Source organism: Perca flavescens, chromosome 15 (assembly GCF_004354835.1).
Source record: "Perca flavescens isolate YP-PL-M2 chromosome 15, PFLA_1.0, whole genome shotgun sequence".
In the NCBI taxonomy this organism is placed as follows: Eukaryota; Metazoa; Chordata; class Actinopteri; order Perciformes; family Percidae; genus Perca; species Perca flavescens.
The window spans coordinates 12,741,982-12,769,683 of record NC_041345.1 but is presented as its reverse complement, the minus strand read 5'-3'; the positions used below and the strand labels follow the sequence as shown (position 1 = coordinate 12,769,683).

General features: G+C 42.4%; 1 protein-coding gene across 3 annotated transcripts; it reads right to left on the bottom strand.

Moving 5' to 3' along the window:
- Window positions 1-100: 100 nt before the first annotated feature.
- On the bottom strand, window positions 101-27,028 carry LOC114569942 (ubiquitin carboxyl-terminal hydrolase 22). 3 transcript variants are annotated; one of them, XM_028600106.1, is made up of 14 exons: window positions 26,455-27,028; window positions 25,514-25,546; window positions 11,459-11,591; window positions 9,777-9,890; window positions 9,573-9,674; window positions 8,106-8,272; window positions 6,289-6,448; window positions 5,612-5,717; window positions 4,172-4,330; window positions 3,153-3,279; window positions 1,719-1,810; window positions 1,210-1,272; window positions 580-729; window positions 101-474 (listed from the first exon to the last, which is right to left on the bottom strand). In XM_028600106.1, the coding sequence occupies exons 1-14, from the start codon at window positions 26,572-26,574 to the stop codon at window positions 432-434; spliced, it is 1,569 nt and encodes a 522-aa protein (XP_028455907.1). In that variant the 5' UTR covers window positions 26,575-27,028; the 3' UTR covers window positions 101-431. The 3 variants fall into 3 exon arrangements, with proteins under 3 accessions (XP_028455907.1, XP_028455908.1, XP_028455906.1); XM_028600107.1 differs by lacking the exon at window positions 25,514-25,546; XM_028600105.1 differs by lacking the exon at window positions 25,514-25,546 and having other exon boundaries at window positions 9,573-9,890.
- Between the last annotated feature and the right edge of the window lie 674 nt (window positions 27,029-27,702).

The window sequence follows — 27,702 nt, the reverse complement described above, 5'->3', positions numbered from 1 at the left end:
TGTGTGTGTGTGTGTGTGTGTGTAGTGGAGGGGGTCAGAATACTGTAAGTAAAATCCAAAAATCCAGATGTGCCCAATCAACACTCAAGACAGCCCCCCCAGGGGAAGGGAGAGAGCGTGAGGGGTGTGAGGCCTCTTCACTCTGCCCAAGCCTGGAACTGACGACGCCTGACTCTTCCTCCTCCACTCCTCTTCATTCAGTTTTGTCAAGTAGATGCCAAGAAGTAGCTCAGTGCTTGTTTGTTTTCGTTTTCTTTTGAAAGGTTGCATGATTTCACACGTCTTTTTATTTTTGTCCTCCAGAGCAGGAGGAGCAGACTGGTTAGTCAAAGAGTTTCAGGTAGGTTTGTGTAATTGTGTTTCATCCTGTCCCCAGTCCCTTGGCTCTCTCATTAGAAGCAGTGGTTCTTCATGGTCAGTGGTCACAAAGACTACTCATACTCAAGGAACTGTTTATGGTAGAATAAGAGATACCTGACAGAGAGAAGGGGGGGGGGAGAGAAAGAAAGAAACATCTGATTCAAATTGCATACTGTATAACATTTTGAAGCACTGCTAATGTCTTGTTTCCATTCTTACCCTTCACTATCGAGTACATCCTTAATGCTGGCCTTGGTGATTATGGCATCATCACATTTGAACCACTGGTCTTTGTGCTGGCGGATGAAGCTGGTGTAGTGGCCACTCTCTAATGTGCCTTGGTGGTTGACCACCGCAAACAAGGAATACCTGGAAATAAAAAGACAAAGATGGGAATTTGTCTTTGTTCTGTTGTGTGACTTCACTTAAACACAAGTATTTCATAAAGCCCCACTATCCTCCCAATATATGGGCACCTTTATTTCTTTTAAACCCCATACTGATGCTCTTTCAGGTCTTTCTTGTGCATAAAAGGCCTCATCAGGGAGCGCCTTGCATACTGACTTCTTGTCTCTACTACAAGCAACCTGTCAATGGTATGAAGACATTAAATTCCCCATAAATGTCCTGGAAAATGAAAGCTATTGTAACTGTCATGGATGAAGAAAACTAAGCAGCTTTTAATAGGCTTCAAATTGATTTAATTTGGGGAAGTCACAGCTGGATGCTTCAGGTCATTAGCATGTGCTGCTATGCTAGAGGAGAAATTTCTACTGTCAGTACTGCTGTGAAGCGGCAGAGTGTTAATAAATCGGTTTGCTGTAGTACATGTTTTCAAAAGGTACTCACTTATTGTCGTTGTTTAATACATCAACCGTCTGTTGATACTGCCCATTCATTCTGCTCTCTTTGCTGTGAGAGACAGAAAAAGAATAGCAAGACATTAGCATTTTTAAAGCTGCATGCATGCGTAAACATGCTACACTGATACATAAATCCACTAGGTGGCAGAATGATCCTATCTATGAATGATCTTTAGGTCGCTGAACAGAGCTGAATGGATGCTACAGCCAAGGGTGGGGCAGTATTGCTACTGCACACTTTACTGAATCAATATACATATTTATAGGGAGCCTTTAATAATGCTGTTTTGGCAGAGATGCAGATGTGTGCAATTCCTGTGAGTACAAAGTATGTAGTATCATATAATATGTACAAACATTAAAATGTAATATGTTAATGTTAAATAAGCTGCTACAGGTTTTTCTTTCAGAAACATCTGTGTATTTATATCTGGATTTGAAGACTGGCGGGACAAGATCCATTATGTGGGTAGAAAAGCTTAGATGGAGGCTTACCTGGATGCCATGAATGGCGTCATGTCCAACTCTAGGGGGAAGGAAACGTATGTAGTGATCTTCCTCCGCAGTTTGGCAGAGTGCTCAAACCGCTGGAGATGGCCAGAGAGGGAGGATGAGAGAGGAGAGAGGGGGGAAGGGGCAGAAGCATGATAAGAGAGAAAGTGAGAGAGGGGGGAGGGAGAGGACACGGATTTAGAAATAACAGGAATCATCATTACAACATACAAAATAAAACACAGCTAGTGAAAATGCATGTTTTCCACCCTGTCTGTCACACATTTACACATTCATAACACGATAATAACAGGCTTGGATTGATCTTAAACAATCTTCCTGAAGCATGTTCCTATGAATATCATAAATACATTATAGGCCCCCCAATACTGTTATGATAAATAAAACATGACCAGCGGAGGGCGGCACGACTCATTGAAGTCATGGGTGTCCTGGGACACTCGGTGAAAGGGCTACACAGTAGGACGTAATGCACCAACAACTGAATTGAATTATGAACACAGTGTACCAGAAAGCTAAAGCACTGCAAAACCTGAACTTTGCCTCCATCAGATGTAAGACTGCATACACACAGGACTAAATTAGCATCTATTACAATATATAAACATATTTATTTATTGGAATATGTAAGGGTGCTGTTCTTAAAAAAAAAAAAAAAAAAAAAAAAAAAAAAAAAGATATCAAAACTAAATAGGATAAAATTATGAAAAAATAAGCATCTAGATTTGAATCATCGTTTAAACCACATCACGAAACCCTACTTCAGGGTTTCACCAAGTCAAATTTAAGACTTTTTTGAGAGCATTACATCATCGGAAACAATTCCCCGATTTCCTCATTCGCTGGCTCTGATCCAAAAGAGACACGTATGTCGCTTACGGGAGTAGGCTCGTTTGCTGGAGACCCTTCACAGCAGTTAGATGTTTCTCACTTTTTGCATGAGACTCCAGTGCCCGTACACCCAATGATCCCAGTTTAATGGCTTTCTTGCATAAGAAGCAGTAGGCTTCAAATACGTTGTTAGCAACTGGCTTTAACCAAGCCCTAAATTAAACTTGCACTTCCCCATAGCTAAAGAATAGAATCCGTTTTATGTCTGTGGTACAATCCGAAAAAGACATGCGCCAAATAAAGTTGCATCTTGGTGTCATCTGAGTCGTTATACAGCGAAACATCACGGAATTTTAAAAAAGCGCAGCGGGAGCATTTTATTGACCATTAGAGGTAGCGTTACACGGACATAGGAAAATTAAGACCCGTTTGAAAGAATTTAAGACCTAGACGGCTTCAGTGAAGACGTTTTAAAAAGGCCTAAAATTTTTAAGGTCAGTGTAGCCGGAAATAGTAAAATTGTCAGACAGTGACAGCTATTGTAACAAGTGATAATTGGCAGTACGTTTTCATTGGCTGACTCACTTTAAGATGGAAACATGCTACGATGGGGAGCTTCTTCATTGTCAGCTGTTTGGTGGATTCCTGGTAACTATGGCAACCGCCACACTTGATTTTGGCACTGCTTCCTAGATGCTCTGGCCGCGTAAACCTGCAGAGGGAGGGTTGGAATAAAAGAAGAAGAGAGGGTGTGAACGAGCAGAGAACATGTGGGACAAACAAGAGACAGGAAGTGAAAACTGGGAAAAAGAGGAAGAAAATTATCATGGCTATGTTACATAAATCCTTTGATCTCACCTAGATCTACTCCTACAGATCTGAAGTGAATCTGAAGATGTATGAGGGCTTGTGCATCATGTCTGCCTGCAGAGTTCTGGTGCAGCCACTCTGTATGTCAGCCCACCCAACCCAAAGCCCTGCTGGTAATGCCAATGCCTCTATCACCACGGCAACAGCACCAACCAGTTCTGTACCTTTAAGAGACTTGCTGCAGCAACTAGGGGTGTGTGAGGTGCTGCAGTAAAAAAAAAAAAAAAAAAAAAAAAAAAAGTCTGAAGGAAAGGAGGCGAGAGAAAGAGAGGGGAAGGATGAGACGAATGTGAGAGGTAGAGTGAGGGCACGGGGGGAAAGGAATTAGGTGGAGAGGAGAGGGAATGAAATAAGATAAGAAGAGAAGGAAAAGAAATTGCAAGAATCAAGAGGCAGTAGAGGAGATATGAGAGGTCACATCTGCCCTGCCAACCTGGTCATGATGGAAGATGAGATCCAGGGATAACAGGGTTGTTGTGCCTGAGGAGACACAATAAGTGACCCCTCATACAAGTGGAGGGATGAATGAAATTCATTTCAAGCGGAAACGATTGATATCCATAAATTTGGAGAGGTGGCAGAAGGGATACAGGAAAATAAGCCAATTGAAAGAAACCACGTAGAAAATGGCAGTCCCTCCTTTCCTTGCCAATTGATTTTCACATATAAAAAGAGAAACCGGACAGCCAGAAAAGAAAGACAATCTGTCCGATGTCAGCTGACTGAAGCTGTACCTGCGTAGGCAGTCTGTGAGAGTGGTGGACCCTGACAGGTGGCTCTCTCCATTGACTGTGCTGCCATCCCCTCCCGGGCTGAGGGGCCAGAAAGGCGTTGATGAGCCAGGAAGGTCCAGACTGATGTCCCAGAATGGATCTATCGTCGTGGAAACCCCGCTAGACAGAAAAAAAAAGGAGTTTGATTATGAAGTTGAATAAATAGTATTATAAGGTTGAATAAATACTGTGTGGTTGCGTGTAGGTTTGTGTGTCCTTTATTACAGGTCATGATAAAAGGATGACATAGATAGCAATACAAAAGCTTAAATTCATGCAGCCTCTGAAGATTCTGATCATGTTTTTGTTTAATCCTGCTGGAAGATTGAGTGTGTGCACATGCATTATATACACACTGTTCCTCCAGGTCCATTTACAATTCAATGAAGTGTTACATCAGAGAAAATTGGCCTTACATAAGGAATTTGTATTATTACAGCCCAATGACTGTGATGGACTGCAGCCCGGGCAAAATGGAGGCTTCCAGTGTAGAATGCATGCAGTACGCATTATTACTGTTGATTAGATGAGTCATGGTGCTGTAACACCCAGTGGTACCAGCAGGTGGCTAGTAAAACAAGAAGGCATGCATTTATGATGGGTAAGAGAGCAACCCTGCAGTAATATGGCAAAATTATGGTACCATTTTTGTTGAAAAAGCCTTGAGGAATGCATTTTCTGTTGCTTAAGGCCTTACCCAAGGCCTTTTTAATTTTGTATTCATTTTTATTAATTTCTAACAGTGTTTTAATATTTTATGTAAAGCACACTGAGTTGCACCGCTGCTGAAATGTGGTATACAAATAAAATTGCCTTGCCCATGAGTAATCTGTAGTCAACAGAAGTTGTTTAATGACTACAGATGGGTTTAATTTATAGCAGAATGATAGCATCACTAGCTCTGCATCAGCAGTCTCTCGGTTCACTGTGGAGGCAGGTAACATGGCACTGAGCTGGGCTCGGCTTGCCTGCTAGTCTGGGCGAGGTGCTTTGCAGTTCAGTGCAGCGTGCTAGTGTTAATGTGACAGGACAGCTCTAGGGGAATGGCAGCGCTTGGGTTGTGATGCTGTCTAGACAACCGCCCTTACAGCAGCTCTGCAGGGCCCGGGACTTTTAATAAGAGCAGTGTAGAGGACACATTCAGTGGTTCACCGACTCTGGGAGGACAGGTGGTGTCCACATCGATTAGCCCAGCGGTGAGTGGAGACTCGCAATTGGATTGATAGCTGGATGATGGATGAATGAGCATAAAAGGTAGGAAAATAAGGAGGGGAATAGGTGTTCATGTGATGCGCCATCAACATGAACGGGCAGCAAAGATCTTAGATGGGGCTTTATTTCGGTAAATTGCATTTTTACACTGTTTAGTCGCAAACACACAGGATAGACACACAAACATACTGGCAAACTTGACAGGTAACATCTGATTGCAGGCCCCCAGTGAAGATTTGGTCAATGATGCAGTTACAGTGGTTTGGATTGTTGGCCTTCTTCCCATTGTCGTCTCCTGTGGACCACAAAGAGCAGAAAGTATAAATAGGCATTCAGATAACACCAACAACCTGTTTAGCACCTCTGAATGACTCTGTCTGGCCCTCTTTCTCACTTATCCATTACCCTGCAGCGCAGCCTCTCTGCCACTTTGCAACTCTCTGGATTCTAGCTATTAGTAGTAAGCATTACTGCAAGGTCTGTGGGTGACTCAGCCTGTCATTGCACTGCAGCAGGGCCTATTGACATTCCTCACACTGCTTGCTTCCTGTCCCTTTGGTACACACTATTGCCAGTCTCCTTCAGTATGCTTCCAGTAAAGTAAGGCACTGTGCTCCATGGGTAGATCTAAGGTATAACGCCACACGATGGATCAGAGGCAGAAGGTGGCCCAGACACACTCCTCTCAACCTCAACTAACACTGCTCTTTGCTGCGTGAACAAGCTGCAATCCTGGGCTGACTGAAAATATTGAAGACTGCACATGCAAAAAAAAAAAAAATCTATAGTAAACCCTTCAGACTTACTTACACTCTAAATGCAGTATGCATGCTGGGAATGACATAGGGGATAGTTATATAGCTTACTGATGGTGTCCCCTTTGCAGTGCCTATGTAGTACATCTAACGCTGCGATGAGGAATTCGTGGGCGTCTTGCTGCTCGTAGCCTGCGAGGTGACGTGCATGAGTCCACACCAGGTGCAGCAGCCGGAAGGGAATGTGGGGTGAACGGTGGCCCGAGTAGAACTGAGAGCAGGAAAGAAAAATGTGGTGAGGGTGAAAAGGAGCGTTTGGTTAGTTTATTCTCCAGGCGTTACTGGGTGCAGTATGTTTTATCACATCTTTGCCAATCTCATAGCTACATTGCTCACTGTGATCTATAATTCATGGCTGAACCATTCTGTCAGTCTAGGTGATTGTCTGACTCTTTCAGCAGCTACTTTCTACAATTCTAATTTCACCATGTGTCGCCTAACAGCACTTGCTCTAATGACAGCACATCCATAGAGCAGAGAGGTTTGATGCGCAAGACAGAAGACGAAGAACTGGTTGGAAAGCGGGAGCATTTGGAGCAAAAACATCCATCTGTGAAGTGCTGCGGAGTCTTTGCGTTGTCATGGGAATTCGAGTGAGTGACAATCCAGGTCAAGGTCAGGAGATGTGGGTAAGAAAGTAACAGAGCCGAGCAGAGCGCAAGAGTTGGCAGGGTGCAAACACTACAATGAAGTTCCAACCAGACCTTATTAATGCCAGAGAGGGCTCTAATTTCTCAACACAAAGATGTTGCACACACCTTGCTTTATTCTCCACAGCTCACTCTGAAATCTGATTGAGCTGTGAGAGGGGAAAACATGCCACGCTGACATGTCTCTTGAATCTTACAAACTCTGCTCCTTTTTGGCAGTTTAAAAAAAAAAAAAAAACGTGTGTGTGCGTGTGTGTGTGTGTGTGCGCGCACAGAGTCAGAAGACCGCTTTTGATGACGATTTGGGGGTGGGTTAAAAACAGAACAAAGGTGGGGGATGAAAGTAAGTAATGGAATTAGAGAGTTGGGCGTGGAGGTAGGAAGACTTGGTGATTCTGTGTGTGTGTTTGGGAACGTTTAAATAGATACAGTTTTCTTGTATGACTGACGCTAAATTTTCACATGTCACATAAAGCTGAATACTCAATCAATGTCTGCCTCCCTGGGTGATCGAGGTGAGCGATTACCGCGTTCATAAGTTATGTGGCCAAATGGTTAAGCCAACTGAGACCGGGTAGGGGTGTGTGTGTGTGTGTGTGTGTGTGTGTGTGTGTGTGTGTGTGTGTGTGTGTGTGTGTGTGTGTGTGTGTGTGTGTGTGTGTGTGTGTGGGGGGGGGGGTGGGGGGGTGATGACTCAACCCATTATAGCACCACTTGCCATCTGTGGGCCCGTATATACTGGGAAGTGAGAGGTGTAAGAAAAAAGCGAGGCAGTGTGGGAGCAGACCAGGCAGATATTACATAACGTCCAGGGCCAATGAGTTTGTTAGATGTAAAATGCCAAACTTTTGTATCAAAGAGCTGAGATTAAGTGGCTATAAGTGGCTGTGCAACATAATTCGCATTGACAGACCAAGTTCAATAAAAGTGTAAGTACTGCATTCTGCTTATTCATTAGCATGTGGCTCTGTACATTCTTTTCAGGCAGGATTTTTTTTCCTCCTCTCTGCCTTCCTCTTTGGACTCAACAAAAGAGCTCAACAGTGACTCAGCCTTCTGCAGTGGGTTACACTGCGGGAGTATGTTCTGTATTATATGGTTCTCAATAAAACCATGGCTCGGTTTTAACCAAAATGATGAATTATTCTTTTATTTGTGTGATTAAACAAACCTATGTAACAAGTTCACACACACACACACACAAACTGTGCAACATACCTCCTGAAAGAGCTGCGACATCTCACACACCAGACAGGAGTTTGATTGCATCTCGCACTTGTGTCTGTCGGAGAGAAAGAAGTCTCGAAGCAGCGGTGTGTGTGTTAGGGCCTGAACAATACAGTTCATGAAACATGTGTTGCCCAGGTTTATTAACCCTCGTAAACCTGCAGGACAAGAAGAGACAAAGAAAAGTGTGAGAGCAACATGGCAACAAAGATTAAACAAGACAGTGCTTTGGATTCATACTGCTGCCAACGGAGGGAATTCAAATCTATGCTAAAGGACCTGATCTCTGTTTCTCTGGACACAGAGGTTTAGCTGTGCTCAACTTGCTTAACATGACTGCATTTGTAGCCAAAAGAATCACACATTATTGATATTTTGATACTCCTTAACACTAACTATTTTAAAATTACTAATTAAGCATTTAAGTCACTTATCAAGCAAAAATGACAAATACAACCTAGTTACAGATTCTCAATTGTGTGAATTTGCAGCTGTGACGGTGGACTGAATGCAGTATATTTGGGTTTAGGTTAATGGTCAGACTAAACAAGCATACGACGATGTTAGCTAGCTTGTCATTTTATATGACAAACTATTACACAATCAATCTAAACAATTGGCAGCTTAATCGATAATGTAAATATTTGATAGTTGTGGACGTATATGGGAACACACACACACACACACACACACACACACACACACACACACACACACACAATGCCTGCATAGTTATTAAACATTAAAGCCACTGGCACTTTTAGATTCAGTATTTTTGTTGCCAGCAAAAACAGTGTGTATCCTGGAGCAGACCCCAAAGCTGTGAACGGATTCATTTAGAGTGAGAAAGTAAAGCTACAGTGATCCAATGATGCCCAGTAAAACAGGTGAGACACAGCGAGGTCTTGGGTCTAATCCAATTGAGCAAGGTTTGGTTCTGGAAGAGAGCTCTCAGCGAGAGTTTTAACACTTCTGACTGGTCCTGGTGTGCACACACAAATAAACACACACAGTCTACTGCCCAATCATAGCTACCAACTAAGCTCTTCAAAGATATAAGGGGGCGAAGAATGGCAAAAGACAGTGGGCACAGGGAAAGAAAAAGACCAGCAAACGCACATGTACAAAATCAGAGCGACACAACACGGGAAGCAGGAAGAAAACAAAGCAACAGAACAGAGAGAAAACAAGCTATTGGGAGACACAAACAAATTCAGGTCCGCTGTGATGCACAGCATCAGCGAGGGAACACTGTGATCTGTCTTTGCAGCGTACTGCCTGTGGGGCTGCCCGGTCCTGTTGACCTTGGGTATCACAATTAAACGCAAGAGTGACCCCAAATACACTTGCGCCATAGGCACATGTAGAGACACACACAGCTATAAAGAACACCCACAGCACACACACTGTCAAGGAATGAAAAGCTGTGCAGACTTAACAGTGCAGTCTATTGCTTACCTATGGTACAGTTTGTAGTGATTTTCCTCCGCTTTGGATTGTGTCGTAATAATTCTAGCTCCCTCTTGGTCGGCTCCCATGTTGTGTATTTCTCCCCTATGCCTGTGGATACAAAAGGAACACAAATGCGACGGCACTGAGATATCAAGTGGCCTTGTTTCAAAAGCTGGATTAAGTTCTCTGTGAGAAAACAAAATGCTCTACCTTGCAATTTCCATGCTTTCCTCTGTTCCTCTTTGGCAATCTGCTCCATGTCTTTGTCGTATATGTAGTCTTGACACACAAAACAATAAATTCCCCCGTATAATAAGTCTATTGCTGGAAACAGGAAGGAGGGAAAGAGAGGGAGAAAGAGAGATTGCACCATAATTACAAATAGATTTTTCCACCACAGTAACACACGTTGGGTTTTATTTTACTGTCCAACCTCGCTGGCACAGCCAGCCTCAAGACAAGTGCTTTCTCCGCCCTGCCTTTTCCCCTCACCGCACTAGGTTTCCATCTCATTGCTTGAACTAAGCAATTATAAGAGATATGAGCGGTGATGGAATAGGTGTATTTGTCTCCCACCCCCACCTGGGCTTTCAAGTAACACACCATCCTCTTCCATTCTAAACCTCCACAGCAACAATACCTCAGCTCTGTTGCCGTGACAACCTATTTTTTACATTAACTAGACATTCTGTTTTTGGTGCTACCCACACTGAGAAAGTGAGCTAACACATCATGTGGAAAACCTGACTTGTGTATATTATATTGTTGTCCCCGTGCCGTGTTTTGTGTGTTTGTTGTGTGTGTGTTTCTTTGTATGAGATAAGAGATAAATAAATCACGCAGAAAGAAAGAAATTAATTTGAAAAAACATCATCGAGCGAGAGGAAGAAGATACAGACTGTGGAGTACTGCACAAGAGAGACAGGGATTCATGAATCTTATTCACTTAAATGAAGGATGAGAGCAAAGAATGAGAGGACAGAGAGGTGGAAGAAAAGGAGAAGATGTGAAAGGCGTCCAGAAAAAATGGATGTAGCTAGAAAAAAAGGACAGAAAGAAGATATTGAAGGAGTCCTGAGGAGTGAGGTTGTTAGGAAAAGGAGATGAATAAGATGTAATAAGGTGCTCTGAGAAGAAGGGAGCTTGCTATCTAGGAAGACAGGGAGGTTGGATTAATTTGATTAGAGATGGAGAAGAACAGAGTGCCCGTGTCAGAGAGGCTCCTGTGGAAAGCTCAAAGGTAATTAACACTGTGGCCGTTCACTTGGGGTGTGTGTGTAACCAAACTGTTGAAATGCATTAAATCAATTAAAGCCATTCAGACAACTACCAAGCCACCCTACCGTATCCCTGATTTTCTATATTTAGTAGTCCTTGTCAGGGTAATATCAAAATATTGCTCATTAGTGTCATTATCTTATATAGCATAATTGGAATGTAATGTTGAAGCTAGGCTTTCTGGTAGCTGTGAATTAGCAATGTCTACCCGTCTCTTGCTGCTGTATGAAAGGGAGAGTGCAAACTTAAACCCATGACATTCGACTGGCTAAGGCGCTCCCCCCCAGAATGGTAATGTGCTGCGGCTAGAGTGAGGTTTAGCTTCCTGTCGGCTCAGAGGAGGAAGTTGCCCAAAGTAATGCTGTAATCCTTCGCTGATAATAGCTTATGCTGCAGTGGGCCACGGGGGTGCATGTGAATGTGAGGACTGACAGGATGGGACTGATCCTTGGATGTAGGCAGGGACAATATAGTGTACATACTGATATAGTGCAATCATCATCATGGGAGATTTCCTTTTTAAACACAGAATTATGAAACAATTTGTTGCTTAAAAGCAATTCAGATATGCTTCAGAATGATTCCTTAAATAGTTGAATGAGTGTGTGGCTTACCTAGATTGTGTCTCTTGTTTTTTGCGTGCTCGTGGATGTGTTTCTTCGTAAAACAGCCGAAAAATACGCAGTAGAGACAAGAGTGGAGTCGGTTCAGGTGGGCGCCACACATGTGACAGATACACGACTTGGCCTGGAAAGAAAGACCCAAAGGAGAAAGGGGGTTGGAGGAGGGAAAGGAATTGGGAGCAAAAAAGGAGAGGACAGTTAGTGTGGTGAGAAAATTCTCTGCAGCAGGACAGAGCCCTGAGTTATACTGTAGAGTGGCATAGGCAGGCAGAGTGGAACATTCTGCCAACTAAATCAGATTTCTGTGTTCCAGTCAGTCACGCAAACACTTTGGATGACACGGTGATTGACCTGATATGAAGACAAACTAAAGATTGCTGGGCCTGTTGACAAATTCAATGCAGTTGAATATCAACATAATGCCACACTGAATCTTTCGCTCGCTAACACATGCAGGGCATGATGGGATTTATTGCTTGGCAGGCACATTGGAGAAGGCAAGCAGAATTTGTCTGAAGCACACACTAACAGTAGCTGGAGTGTGTGTAATTGTTTTGACTACAGCACCCAGAGGTAACCCAGAGAAAGTGAAGATTAAGAGTGCCTGACATCTTCTGCAAACCTGCAATAAATGAGCCCTACAGGGGCTGAACAGTTGCACAGGTCCCCATCTTATGCACAGTTCAGATTAGGTTTGGTGGTTACACTTTATATATGTGAAAGTTTTACAACAACTGCATGAAAGGGGAGCACAGAGAAGGGTTGTTGGTCTAGCATGAGTGGCCATGACCAAGTCTGAGTAGTGAAATGCAGTGTGATAAAAGGGAGAGAAAAGATGAACTGAACAAAGTGTGGCAGACAAGTGTGGTGAAGATTGTCACAATTTATTGGGCAGAAATGTGATACAGATGCTGTGTGTGTGCACAGGTGCACATGTACATGAGTTTGGATCTTCATTTGGAACTGCATTATGAAGGCCTTAAGACCACAGCTGTCTAAGAGCTCTCACATTTAACACACACAAACCCCAAACCCTCTCTAACAGGTGTCACAGCATCCAACACTAGTCAAGCTAATAAACACAGCAACATAGGCCTTGTCACTGCCCGATGTGAGTCGAGTGCAGATGTGAGTTGCGCATGCTCAGATTTAAATGGTTTACGGCATAACGTGTCATACTGAAATTTGTGAAATCCATAAAATAAACTTTTGTCATTACAAACAGAAGATGGAAATCATTTCAAAAAACGTTTTAGCGTTCTACGATTGTTTGATTGCTAACGTTAGCTCAAACGCTATTCAAGTAACAGCCTTTATTGTGTTTGATTGCCAACTTGTAGCCAGCAGTAAACGAACTTCGTTATGTAGGTCCATTTTTATTGTATTGACATTACAGATGTCTCTCGTTAGCAGGTTCTTGTAGGCTATCAGGCGCAAAGTGGCGCATGCGCAACTCACATCTGCCTTAATTGTGGTGGAGCTGCGTGAGGCGACACTGGCCGAACAATTCAATTTCAATTCAATTTTATTTATAGTATCAAATCATAACAAGAGTTGTCTCGAGACACTTTACAGCTGGAGTAGGTCTAGACCACACTATAATTTCCAAAGCTCGAACAAGCTGCATTAGAAGATGTGATACAGTATGACAAATACACCCAATTCCATTTCACTTCTGCCGCTTTAAAAAATGTAGCCTATAACATGCAGATTGTGTACTAAGACGCCATCATTTCACAATAAGTACTTTAGCAAATGCATTTTTAGCAGTGATTACACTAAATGCTTTACCTATACAGTTCTGTTGGTAATGTGAGTGAAAGCACAGCAACATGTAGTCTGCAAGCCTGCTTTGAGAGGGAGAAATTGAATAAGAGAGAAAAGAGAGTGATCTAATCAAAGCCTTTCAGGGTGCAGACCATGCCGCAATGAGTCGCCCACTCAGAGAGAGAAAGAGGGAAAGTAGGTTTGAAGCAAAGGTGAAGAGAAACAAAATGAGAAAGAAACTATTGGCTGGTGAGATTTACCAGTTTTCAGTTTCAGGTACACTGTGTGAAACTAGCTTGGAAGAAAGACTCCCACTCCTACACACCTTGCTTAAGCTATTAGACAGAAACGTAAGGGCCCTTTACAGGATTGTCTGCCTACTGCTATCTTTTGACTAGAGATACAATAGCATAACTTGAAACTGTATGAACAACATTAAAGCGTGTTGTTGAAGAGAAATAAAAGAAGTTGTGCTAGTCAGTTTCACTTCCTTCTCTCTGGATGACACATAACAGTCTATGCAATGGGATAACACAACTAAAACCTAAACCACTTGTGTGGTATAATAAAATTATTGACTATTCCACTTAACTCAAAGGATGACTTAAAACCTCAAACATCCAAGGCCACAACATCTTAGGTTTAATTTATCACAAAGCTTTAACCAATACAAATGGTGCGAACAAAGGCTTTTCAGTATATAATATGGTTGGAAGTGGGCAGTCAGTGTAATGAGGCCAATATTAGGATGGTAAATGGTCAGGATCTATATAGCACTTTTCTACCTTCCCAGACAAAACGCTTAACAGTTTGCCTCTCATTTACCCATTCACTAGGGGTGGTGATGGACGATTCTGCATCGATGCAATGACAGACCATAATCGATTATTGCCTATTGATGTTACTTTTTAATTTTCCGGTTGATGCTTTTCTTGTTTTAGCCTTTTTTCTGCTGTGTTCAGACTCCGCTACATTGAGGAAGGGTCTATTTTAAGAGCAGATACAATAAAAAGGGGAGTTCAGATATAGCTGACTGCTTGAATTTGTTAATGAAAACAATGTGTAGCAATATATAATAATATTGAGGAGGTGGCGCATTGTGATGCATCGGGATAACGAATCGAGGACAGGGTAATCGTAATCGAATCAAATCGTGAGACCAGTGAAGATTCACACCCCTGCCAATCACACACATATTCATACACGGATGGTGGTGGATATTGGTCTCGACTATGCAGAAATGCTTTGTGCTCCAATAAACTATGTGCATCCAAATGCCTTGCCAAATACAGTTCTGTTTCACGTACATTTGTTTGATAGTCAAAATGTCACACAAACTGTCCATCCCTAATCCACATCTCATTTATATATATTAACAATAACACTAATACTGCTGCTCTGAATCTTAATCTGATGAACAACAAATTGATCCATTTTTCTAGCCACTATACTGCCTGAAGATTTTATTTTGGAAAAAAAGAAAAAGGAATAATAAAGCTCTTCTGAATATGGCTTAATAAACAGTTTAGTAACTCCATGTGCATTTCTTTAAATCAAAAAATAGATGTTATATGTGTGATAAGACAAATCAATAAAACTTTTGTCACGGTAGAGATCTGAATATCTGCAAAACTTGTAAAGCTCATCTGTGGGAGTGTGTGGAAATGATCGGAGCAGGTGGGTGCAAGATTGAAATAACAGTCCTGCACAGACATCCATTTGTATGGAGAAGTTGTCAGAGCGTACCAGAAGTAATTGAATATTAATCTGCTCATATCATGGTAGGCTAGGGATAGGGGTGTTACATGAAACAACAGACAAATGCTACTATGCACTGCTGCAGAGACCGACCGCAAAACTCACAGTCAGGTCTGCGTTTTGGCAGAGCATTAGTAGGCGTGGGCTGGATTGTGATGACATTGCAGTGTAGGGGATATTCAGGGTCACAGAAACTAAGCTCGATTTGTATTCATATTGGTCTATTAGGCAGCCAGCTCTTAATGGGTGTATAGGAGGGGACACAAACAAATCAGCGAGGGGTGCTTTGCCAAGAGGGATGTATGGTGAGTAAAGGGAAGGAACAAAGTGTTAACTGCCACTTAAACTGAACACATCTACAGCAGACTCTGAACTTTTGAGGTAGAGCTTGTGTCATTGTCACGCTAAGAGCAAAAGAGGGCACAGAGGAGATTAAAGGCATAGAGTGAAGCAGGACAGGTGTTTTTAGATTCTAAATGAAACCCTACATGCACGAGCAAAAGGTAAATAGACGGGCCCCCACAGGTGAATTCAACCGATTTCCTAAATATGTATTTTAGTTGCCTCTTTGAGCCTATCCTACCTAAGCAGCAAAGTTGTTGATCCCCACTGCACCAGGACTCCAATTCAAAAACAAGAAACCCTGCCAATGCCACGCACCCCCTCACCCTCCCCTGCCTCAACACCCCTATAGCAGGCAGAAAATCATTCTCTGCTCTCTGTTCTTTCTCCCTCTCACCGTGGTCCAGAGGCCATCTACTCCTCAGTGTCAGCAGTCCTGCCTTTCTCTGCACCCAGGGCTTTTAATGTTCTATTAGATCAGCTATTGATCCACCGCTGGCACAGACGACTGGAACAAAGGGTCGGACAGGTAACAAGCTCACGTTCGTGCTGTGCTAGGCTGCATCTCACATCTGGATGCTACCTTTGAGACACGTTAGGGGAATCACTCACTAATGTACAAGGCTGTCGATTGGTGCAGAAAGGCATAGACTGGATGAATATGTCTCCAATACATCTTCAACTTGAGGATACGATAGCATTACATGCTTTGTGGGTCCACTGAGTGGCCTTCAGATAACAATGACACATGTCCAACAACTACAGTACTGTATGAATTATCCAATGTTCTAGTGCATACATATAAATCTAAATAAAGTAACATCCATACTCAGCTTTTCCATCTTCTCTTGCTTTATTTTAATCTGACTGCATTATTCCTACCTCAGCATTTAAGTTAACGCACTCATATATTCCAAGGATGCACCGAATCCAGGATTCGGCCAAATATTGGGCTTTTTGACGGGGTTCGGTTTCTTCCAAACCTTAGAATTCTTTTCCACCGAACCCTACGCGCGCTACGCTAGTCGACGTAATGGCGCCGCCGTTGATTAAGGGAAGTTTTTTTTTTTTACCGTAGGTGGACTGTTCAATTTGCAATGCCGATTTGTCTCGTGGTGGCAAGGACCCCAAACAATACACAACATCGCCGCTGTTAAACCATTTGTGTATGAAACAGCCGAAAGAATACGAGTTGTGCATGAAGGAATCTACATACAGCAGCCAAAATGCAGCAACTTCAGGTACGGCAAAAGGACAGAAAGGAAGAAAAAAAAAATACACTGCTGTGGACGTTGTTTACTTCACTAATGTGTTTACTGTGTTAATGGACTGAGGATGGGAGTAGGATTCAGTATTGGCAGAATCTTAACCAGTGGATACGGTATTCGGCCGAACCCCAAAAATCTGGATTTGGTGCATCCCTAATATATTCCAACAGAGCCAGTAATGTGTTGAGCTGTAACTGAGGAGAAGAGAAACGGACGACAACGATTATGATGTGGACAAAGGTCTGGCTCTATGGAGCACGCTCATGCTGCTGCAGCAAAGAACAGAGTGGGGAGGGGAGAGAGAGTCAATACGGGGTAGAGAGCACGGCTGTGAGAGCAGTGACTCACCAAGCTGCCTCACACTCATAAGCCTGTGCATGCTCACACACACACACACACACACACACACACACACACACACACACACACACACACACACACACACACAAAATTAACAATGGCTAACATGCGTACTGCACACTATAAATATGCACAAAAAGGATACACAGAATTTCTCCAGAACCCTCCCCCCTTTACTTCCCACTACCCCCACATGACAATGCCTGGCTTGTAAAATACAGTCTTAGTAGGCAGCCCTATGGACACACAGAATACAAATCTTACTTATTCTCATCGTAGTTCTGTCCTTCAGCTCATTGTAACCTCTGTTGAGAATGACATGCTATATGGTATTTGCGTGAGAATGTATTCCCACCTCATCCAAATTAATCCAAGTTGTGGGAGGGACGAAGGATTGGTGGAGTTTGAAGTTTATAAGCTCATACTGTCACACACTGCTATAAGGACATTATAGCTAAACCATGAGCACCAGTGTATGGAGTCTAGCTTCTTGCCATCTCCAGGACAAGAAATAAAACGAAATAAAATGAGGATGGAGTGGAACTAAGCTAAGATACAACTACTACTACTGAACAAGGCTGCAAAAAAAATTACATAGACAAACATGTACGGCAAAAGGGGAGGACCATGCCAACGGCAGTGTGTTTGTCTGCACAGATGGTAAACAGTCTCGCTCCAGCTTAACAAAAGGGTGTGTGATCACTTGACAAACCCTGCAGCTACCAGATGCCCACAAACGCCCTGCTCCACCAAAAGAAAACACACACTTTGAGGAGAGACCCCTGATGTCACTGACACCAATAACCCAAAGCTTCTGAATGGTCCCCTTGGACTCAGATCTCATTAGATCACAAGTAGTTAATTTCTTTTTTATTCTCATGGCACCAATCAGGATTCACAGAGCCTTGAACATTACCTCCAGGAAAATCTATAAGCACTGCCTGCAGAAAACAGTGGGGATATTAGTGTACTGCAGTCTTTAAAAGTAAATATATATTGAGCAGAACTAAGTAATAAATTATCTTGCATGGGTCTAATGCCACAATCTTCACCTTTTTCACAAGGACAGAGAACCATTTCCAGACAAAATGCCTAGTCCGAAGAAAAGCTGTCACTTGGGCCCAAGGTTTTAACAATAGGGAATAATTGAGTGTCCACGCTAGAAGAGATTGATTGCCTCTTGGTTTTGGGCTTGGCCGGCCCCTGGGGAGTGACTGACAGCTCATTAGCCAGATGGTCGTACTAAGGGAGGGCTGGACAGCAGCCTCATTGGCTGGTTCTGGCCATCGCCAGCGTGCTTTGAAGCGGTGATGTATTTCCAGAGCCTGTTGGACAGTCAAATGAGAAGTACCATCTCTAGTTAAAGGGGAGGGCAAAAAAGTGAATTGGTCAGAAGGAGAGATGGAAGAGAAAATCAGTCAAAGTGAACTTGTCTAGCGAGGAGGGGCGGAGAAGAGAGCTGGACGTAGCTTAAAGTGAGGAGCTTAATCAAAATGCAAAGTCATGCTCGTCCTCCAGACAAACATTTTCAAATTAAAGACTAAACCTCACTAAGCCTTAAAAGCATACATGGCCAATGCACATACTGTAGTATATGAAGCTACAATAACTATATTAAAAAATGCTGCTTTTTTTGTTTACCATGTATCACTTTTGTGCTTATGTAAGCATTGCATCTTCCTGACCAGGATTGCTCCCTAGTGGAAGATTGCTAATGCATAGTAGGAGACCAAGCTCTCAGTCAATTGCAGTTTCCTTCAACATATCTGAACTAAAATACACAGCAAGGATGAAAGCACTGTGGTAGAGCACATCCGAGCACAGTCAGTACTATGACAAAGCCTTCATGTGCATTATAGCGACTTCATACTTTTATGCTAAGATGCTCAATATCTGTGGGAGACTAGATTCTTTGAGGCTGAAAAATTGGGAGGCAATAGCATGCGAAAGGGATACCACAAGGTGACACACCAGGCCCATTACTATGGGAAGTTACAGACATTGTGCCATTTGTTTAGTCTGAGTCACTGAGCCACAGCCACAGTGACTGACAGACCAAAAGCCACATTAGACAAGACCTGGGAGTGACAGAAAGCACACAGACATGGAAGAAATTGGTCTGGAAGGGGGCCAGAAACCAACATCTGACATCACCAAACCCACTGATGTGTTGACTATGAAGCAGAGGGATGAAGGAAAAGGACAGGATGGGAAAAGAGGAAAATGAGAGGATTAGAGGCTTTGCTATGAATTTCACAGGACCCAATTATTTAAATGAAAAAAATAAGCTGTGAACAGAAAACTATATTTTAGTATGGCAGTTTAGAAAAAGTCCCGCACGCTGACTATTACGCAAGCATTAATTTATTTAGAAAATAAGTTTCGGTCTTGGACCTTCATCAGGTAAATTTGTAGTAGTACAGCAGTTTAACAACGCTGTGTATAATTTATGTCATCTTAGAATTGTAACAACTACGTAAGGGATAATGCAGAGCGAGTCAGTCATTATTGCGTATTAGAACCACGACAGGGTGATGGAGGCGGAGGGGTCTTGAATCAGCCTGAAGGGGTTCAAAAATAAAACCGTAGAATGCCGAATCAAAAATCTAGTACTCAACAAGGCTGTGTAATAACAAAAGATAAACAATACAAGCGGTTTATTTTGCAGAAATTTAATGGGATAATCAAGAGGCAATGAGAATCGTGGGCTGAACTAGGTTTTCAAGTAGGAAAAAAAAAAGCAAAAGCAAGGAAAAGGAGGAAGAAAAAGTGTGGGAGTGAGCAGAGAAGCGTAACATGCAAGGGCTAGGAAGAGGCTGGAGGAATAGATCCTGGTGCTACAAACGTATGCTGATGAGTAAGAGAGCAGGATCTGACAAAGAGATCTGCTCTCAGCACAGGAATCAGTCGCTCTCTGGGATTGGCGTGTGTGTGTGTGTGTGTGTAAAGAACAGGATGGAGAAAAGAGTGACAGAAGGAAGTAAATGTGTCATCCTTGGAAAAAAAAAATGTATATATTCATTTTCCTACCTCTGAAATTCCCAGCAACATCTTGCAAACGCTTTCTCTCTCATCTTCCATCACTACAAGCAGAAAGGGTTTTTTCACTTGTGGGGGGTTATGGTTCCTCTGATCATATATGATTTATTAAAACTAGAAGATAAAAAAGCTGACTTCAGTCAGCGCTCTAATCACCACCCTTAGCCCTTTAATCAAAGTGACAGCAAATTCTTCAAAGAAGTTATGACTGTAAAATTCCACCAACCCCACCCACCCACCCTGCATTCATCTCATCCAATTTCTACTCAACCTAATATAATAGCTCTGGTTTAACTGCATGACAGATTCCTTCATGGCAGCAGTGTTTTTGGTAGACATAGAAACTTCTCTTATAGACAGTAAATACAGTATTTTGTTGGATGGGGCAGCACACAAAATACATAACCATGACCTTCATTAATATTCACACTATCCCTTCACCACCATAGCCATTCACAAACCATAAATTATGAGTATGACTGGAGTTGGGCCTAAAGAGGAATAGATGCAACTTTTAAAGCAAGGGCAGGTTTCTATCTCCAAGCTGTGCCAACATCCTGCTGTGCAAGTCTGCTTAAATGGCACATGGCAATCTGGTGTAACGTGAATCTCAATTAAGAGAGGAAACATAGGAAATCTGTGCAGACAAAGGCTCACGTGCCATACTCAATCATAATTACTCACTAGATCCACTAAACATACACTCCCAACACAGTAATAATAGATTTAAAGATGGGAATGAAAGTAAGGACCCAGGAAGATAGAAGGGGAAGTACATCAGAACAATAGTTCCTCCTCTGCAAATGGAGCCATTTTTTGTTGCATGACACATACTGACAGTCTACGGTGGGTGTAGCCCCTCTGGCTATATGGCATGCAGCACACCTCGACCAGAACAGAATTTAATGAAGCACAGATGCACAAAAGAAAATCATGTATGAGTGAATGTCCATTAAAACCAAAGAGAAAACACTTTTGCATACTGGTTTATTCTTGCCATCTCCCTTAGTTGCACATCTTTAATACACTGCTCAATAGGCATTTAAGGTTTTCTCCATGGAGCATTTGTGTCAAATACAACAGCTCCATCGTGCAGACTCTCGTACACTGTGTTAGTGTAAACACACAGGCACATCCCAAGCGAATGGAGCATTTCATCTAGGACCAACTTGCCAAAAGAATTATTATTAATTAATCTTTCCTAATTAAGGATAGCAGATCCCAAGCCACACTGGATGGTGATGTCATCTTTGTAAACTCCTATATCTGGCACTCGCTCTGCCATTTGTTACCCATGTGGGTTTCAGATTGTGCATGCAGAGCAGGTGACAGATTTCCCACTATAAAGTTTCTGCACATCGCCTGGGAATTGATTATAGCTTGAGGTAGAGAGGATGACAGCTTGCAGAGAGGCTGCTGAGGACAGACTACAGGAAAAGGAAAAAAGAAATGAGGAAGGTGGAAGGGAAGAAGAGATGAAAAACTGCAATTAAGGATAAAAGGCATTCGCTAATGAAACCAAGTCTAAATACAATGTCAGAATGCTTCTTTTATATCCCTCAGTCTCTGAATGGCAATGACTTTCAACTTCCCTCTATGCATAAGGTGTCTCTTTTGCTATTGTTGTACTCTTGTGAGAAGAATATGCCGTAAGCAGTGCAGTGATAAGTTTGTTTTATCAAGCATGCTAACAATCATACCTCTCAATGCCACATCTATTCAAATAGCCATTTCCACATAGCCCGGACAGATGCAGGATTTCTAAGTGTATTTTTATTCCACAATGTTAAGAAAGCAGCATGTGAGGTTAAGCTGCTTACACACCAACCAGACGGCCAACCGTCGGCAGAAAAGGCAGTTGGACTGATCAGTCTCCCCGAGTTGGTCAAAAAAATGCCTCAGAACACACCGAAGAGACGAGATGTAATACGTCTCCATAACAGCAGGCGGCGCTAATCTGTATTGTTGCCCAAAACTGAAAAGCGGCAGCTGATTGGACGAACGCGTCACGTGGGTCTGTTTTCTTTGAAAATTCAAAGACAGACTGTCATGGCGGCTTGTTCAGAATATGATCACATATTGTACTAAAATAGTTCACCGAAACGTGTTTCTGAAAACATTTTAAGCGAGAAATAGGCCATGCAGTTGCTGAATCTGTCTTCATTTTAGATCGACAAAGGTCAGTTTAAAAGATTTGTCAGATTTTGAGAGACTCTAGTCACGCTCATTCCGCTCCCCGTTTCCGGCTTAGCACTCTACCAATCAGATGGGTCATTTGAGTCCGACTGCCGGCAGTGCCCGCCCCACCGATTATACATGTCAAATTGGCCAAAATGAAGGACGACGGCTCCTCGGACGGACGACGGCACGGAACACACCGAACAGACTCGAGTCACCGACCTCACCAGATTGTCCAACGGCCGATTATCGGCTCGGTGTGTCCGGGCCTTTAAAAGGCACCTAGTCTTCTAGCTCATAATTCAGAGCTAAACAAAATCAAAGACTGCCTCACCTCAGGAGAATGCCCTGCCTGTGTACCACTGGAGTAGCACTACACCTGCTCTGCATGTCAAGAGTCGTTAGGTGGTAAAGAGCCTTGGGGATGGGGTGTGAGACACAAGACTCATACTCCCATATAGCCATCCTGGAGTGCAATTAGGCAGTAGAGAGAACACTTCATTCAGGAGCCAATCTCCTTTCTCTCTGTATCAGTCAACTGTACCATCAGTGTGTGTTTACAGATGGGCAGAGCAAAAACAATGGGTACAAACACTAACAGATGTGATACAGCTGTTTGGCAACAAAATCCATCGCAAAGCTAAAAAGGATGGCTCTTGTAAGCAAAACTGAGATATAATGCTATTTGTCAATAGGGCTGTCACGATAACTTCTTTTTGTGGTGCGATATATTGTCCCAAAATTAATTGGGATAAACGATATTGTCATTTTATGCCACTGCTTACATAATGACAATATTATAGCAAAATGATGCAAGCACACTCTTTCCAAGATCAAAGAACATTTAATTCTTAAGAATATTTATTTATTTATTTATTTATAAAACGTAAATAGACCTTTGTTAACAGAAAGTGCTGTAGTGGCAGAGTAAAGGGAGATGTCTTTTATCTTCTTCAGAATGTTGTCTTTTACTTCGTTGTACAAAGATGGAATGGCAGTTTGGGAGATGTATGTTTTCTTTGGCAAAGGTTTGTCAAAAGTTTGCAGCATATTTTTAAATGCTGTTTTTTTTCGACCGTGTTTAATGGCTGCATCTCTTTGGCTATATAGCATGTTATGCAATCTGTGAGCGTGCGCCATTTCATGCTGTCACTTTTATATTTGCACTGCCGGGAAAAAGCATTTGTAACAGATAACTGTCTGGAAGACCCCTCTCCACCTCCAGCTGCGGTTCCCAGGTTGAAAACTGGGTGGGATGGTTATTTTTTAGGATAGTTAGGTTGCCTTTTTTCGCTGCCACGGTTTTTCAACAAAAGTCGACATACCGGCTCGTCCACGTTAATTGGCTCTCCTCTCTCATTCGGCTTAAATCCAAAATGTTCCCACACCGGAACTGAAGATTGCGGCTTTGTAACAAAGTCCATTGGGACTTATACTTCCTAACTGGCTGTAGATGTTACGAAACACTATAGGGCCTATAAGGAAGTGGGTTCACGTCTTCTCTTGACCTGTCACTCTGTGTGTGTGTGTGTGTGTGTGTGTGTGTGTGTGTGTGTGTGTGTGTGTGTGTGTGTGTGTGTGTGTGTGTGTGTGTGTGTGTGTGTGTGTAGACGCTGCCTGAGCTCCGCCCCTGCCTCCGACACAGAAAGACGAGATGACAGATCGACTAAAATGTTGGTAACATTCATTTGTATTTCAAAATGAATATACTCTTTATTTTCAATTATAAAAATTAGCAATTTTTATATACTGCGTCACCAAAAGCTACCGAGCTCATTTCCATATATCGTGCGATAAGTCAATATTGAATATACTGACTATCGCGACAGGCCTATTTGTCAATCAACTCTAATTGTAAACAACTGTATTCAGTAAAGCAACAGAAAACAAATACAGAGCTGCATTGCTAATATAAATAAATACAAACAGAGGCTTGCCCTTCTCTTTTCACTTACATCACACCTGTAAAAGTAATTATATAACTAAAATTTCACAATTGGATACAGTACTGGTATTACACAGCCATAGTTCAATGACAGAGAAATGACAAGGCCTATTGTCAGTTATGTAAGATTACTTCAAGATTCCAAGGCCACGGGTGTACTGCGATGCAGTGGCATGTTAGAGGAACTAGATGGTGCTCATTTTTAAATAAAAATACTAACTGCACTGACAGATGACATGGACTGATGAGGACAGAGCATACAAATACAATGCAATCAAGTTCACGACAGCGCAACCTAAATAGTTTTAATGCAAAATTGTCTTTAAATGCCATCTAACCTTGAAGACTATGACCGTTAGCAAGCTGGTTTTCATGCAGCATGCCACCACGGGCATGGTAGAAAAAAAGGGAAGAGGAAGAGAGAGAGAGAGAGAGAGAGAGAGAGAGAGAGAGAGAGAGAGAGAGAGAGAGAGAGAGAGAGAGAGAGAGAGAGAGAGAGAGAGAGATATAGTGTCATTGCTTCTCTCAAAATGGCAGAGACAGTGTTTTTGTCAGAGGTAAATCTTAGGGGAAAAGTGGTAGTTGCTGCTGAAGCACTGGTCATGGCGCTGGTCATCTTCTTAAAAAAAAAGGTAGCAGTAAGGGTACTGAGACAGTGAGGCTTTCCAAACTGATACAGAAATGGTTCTCCAAAAATTAAGCAACAGGGAAGGTTTGTAACAGCTAAACATGCCTACGGGGTTGGGCAGAACATTGTGAATTGCTAAGAAGTGAGCAATAGAAAGCTGACCAGTCTTATTTCCGTGATAGACTGACTGAGCTTCTGTTGATTGCATTCCTGTCAGGTAGAGTGTGAGGAAAAAACAAGACCGTCAATATTAACATTTAGTAAATGCTGGTAAGTGTTGCAGTGTCCCCCACCACACTGCCTGATAACCTTTTAGGGCTGTCTCAGACATTTTCAGATGCTCTCTAGTTCTTTTTAAATTCTGATGCGCACCAGGGTTTAAAAATCATTAATAAAAGACGATGTGAAAGCTGTGCTCAAACCGAAGCATGTCACAACACTGTATAAACAAAAGGGTCATCGACCATTTTGCACTAGCTATTTGTTTCGACATGCCTGCAACGTAACTGAGCTATGCTTTTGGCTGTTTTGCTCATTGTCCACCCTCCCACCCAGTAATCTTACTGGCTGTAACCGTGTATCACATCAGATACAGCGATGGGGCTGAATTCTTCCACTACGTAGGTTTACATCTAATATTCAGTCCATTAAATGAAAAGGCACTGAGGCACACAGATAGGTGAGCAAGAGAAGAGAAAGCAAGCCAGCTCGTGAACTACAGTATGTCAGTGAAGATGAGGAGGGGATAAGCATCAACTCACCAGCTCTGTCCATCCTGCATCACTCTGAAGCACCTATTTTATTACAACGACATAAAAATGTATGACATATATAAGAGAAGCATGGATTCTTTTTTTAAATTTTATAACAGTCAAGCAACCTAGAAATGTTGGTAATCCACAGTAAAATTTAAGAGTGTTTTTTTTTTTTTTTTTAAAATGAACATCATGGCACAAAAACAAAACAAGTTTTGGTTGACAAAAAAGGAAGAGAAATGGTGGTAAAGTGAAATAAACTGCAACACAGTCCGGTGATGACATCACATTACTGAGAGCTATTCGGAGCAGTGTAGGCCGAGCAGGTGTGGGATAAGCCCAAAAGGAAATTGGCAATGAAGTTATCAGCTGACGTCCCAGCATCCAAACTCTTGACTGAATGACCAGTGCAGAAAAAAACTCTGACCTGGGATGCCCAAGAGAGAACCGCTAATATGTGGCCTTAATGCGTGCGTGTGGAGACACAATGGGTACATTTAGTGTGGTAATGTTAGCCCATGGCCACTACTCTCCTCAAACCCAAGTTTAACCATGCAGCTAACAGTTCAGCATCTATCAGACAAAACCGCTAAGCTAACCTAGCCAATTGACTCACGAAAAAAAGGTTGAATAAACATTGGTCGAGCTAGTAAAGAGAAATTAAACGTTGCGGTTAAAATAGCAAAGCCACCAGACTCCGCAGCTCACCAAGCAGAGTCTTGCTAGCTAACTTACCGGTGATAACCCAGCTAGCTGCCTAACCCTACTATTAGCAACATTATGGCTACAAGAGTACTTTCACTAAACCCGTAATTTTGTTCAACGCGTTCAGTGATTGTGCTTCACGTGGGACATAATTTGCACTCCAGTTCTGTGTCGGTCTGTGCCACATTCAAATTATTTCACTTTTGTTTCTGAAGCTAACGTTGCAGTTCCTGTGTTTTTACCTTGCGTCTCCTGGTCTCAGCAGTACCACTCCAAACAAAGCATTGGTATATGACTCGAAGATTTTGTTTCCAATTATCCACTTTATAACCGTTCACATGGGAGCACCCGGCCGGACTCATGACAGACAAAACATTCAGTTTGGGTTTGTAGGTGACAATGAAAAGTCTCCTGGATGATTCAGCTAGCTGGCTAGCTAGCTACGAACTGTTTGTCCAGAAATGGTTTCCGTTTGGAAATGGGACAATCGATGTAGTATCCAAAATGCTCCTCGGGCATCTGACAAACACGGTCTCTGATTAACTAGCTACACATCTGTTCATGTAGCTAGTCATCTCACGGAATTATCACTTCACTAATACTGCTCCCCTTGCTGTTTTGACAGTTGCCTTTAACGTTAGCTCCACTTCCACTCTCACGATTAGTTAGCTTTCTTTCTCTAGTTAGCCTGCTAACACTCAACTACAGCTTCACAATGCCCGCCCAGCGTTCACCGTGATTTGCCAACACAAAGACGTTACGTCACTACGCTGGTTTTAGAGCACGTTGGGTACGCTTGGTTTGGACCCCAGTGAGTTCCGTATGGGGTAATTTTATGATTTTAGCCATAGGATGCATCGATGACGTTGCCTTAAGAAAAACACCTCCCATTCAGGGAAGTGTGGAATCTATAACCGACCCCAAAACTTAACGTCATTCTAAATGGTGCAAAGCTGATATTCTGAAATAGACCAAATTAACGGCAGGGACCCAATTGTTATTGATCCCGCTGTATATCAATCATTATTGATTGCTATGTTGGACAGATGCTTCTTCTGTCTCATGGATGCATGTATTTGATAGTCACTTTTCACGTATGTAGTGTCAAATCATGCATGCAATTTAGTGTGTGACATCTAAAAAGTATAAACTAGATATTTTAATCTGAACGCAGTATCTGTAAAAATCCCTTGCTTTTATAATAGTAAACGTTCAATCCTTTTTGTATCATCAACTAAAGTCTACCACCTTGTGGTTATATTGTGTATGTGTGTAGTCACTGGTATAAAGCGAACTCAACTGCAAAGGCAACTATTATATAATTAGTTTCATGAATATACGTAGGTATGTGATAGCATGCAGGCTTCTCTGACCATATGGTACGGTGGCCGAGAAGGGTCAGAACAAATACAAAAGCTACAACACAAATACAAAAGCTACAACACAAATACAAAAGCGACAACACAAATACAAAAGCGACAACACAAACG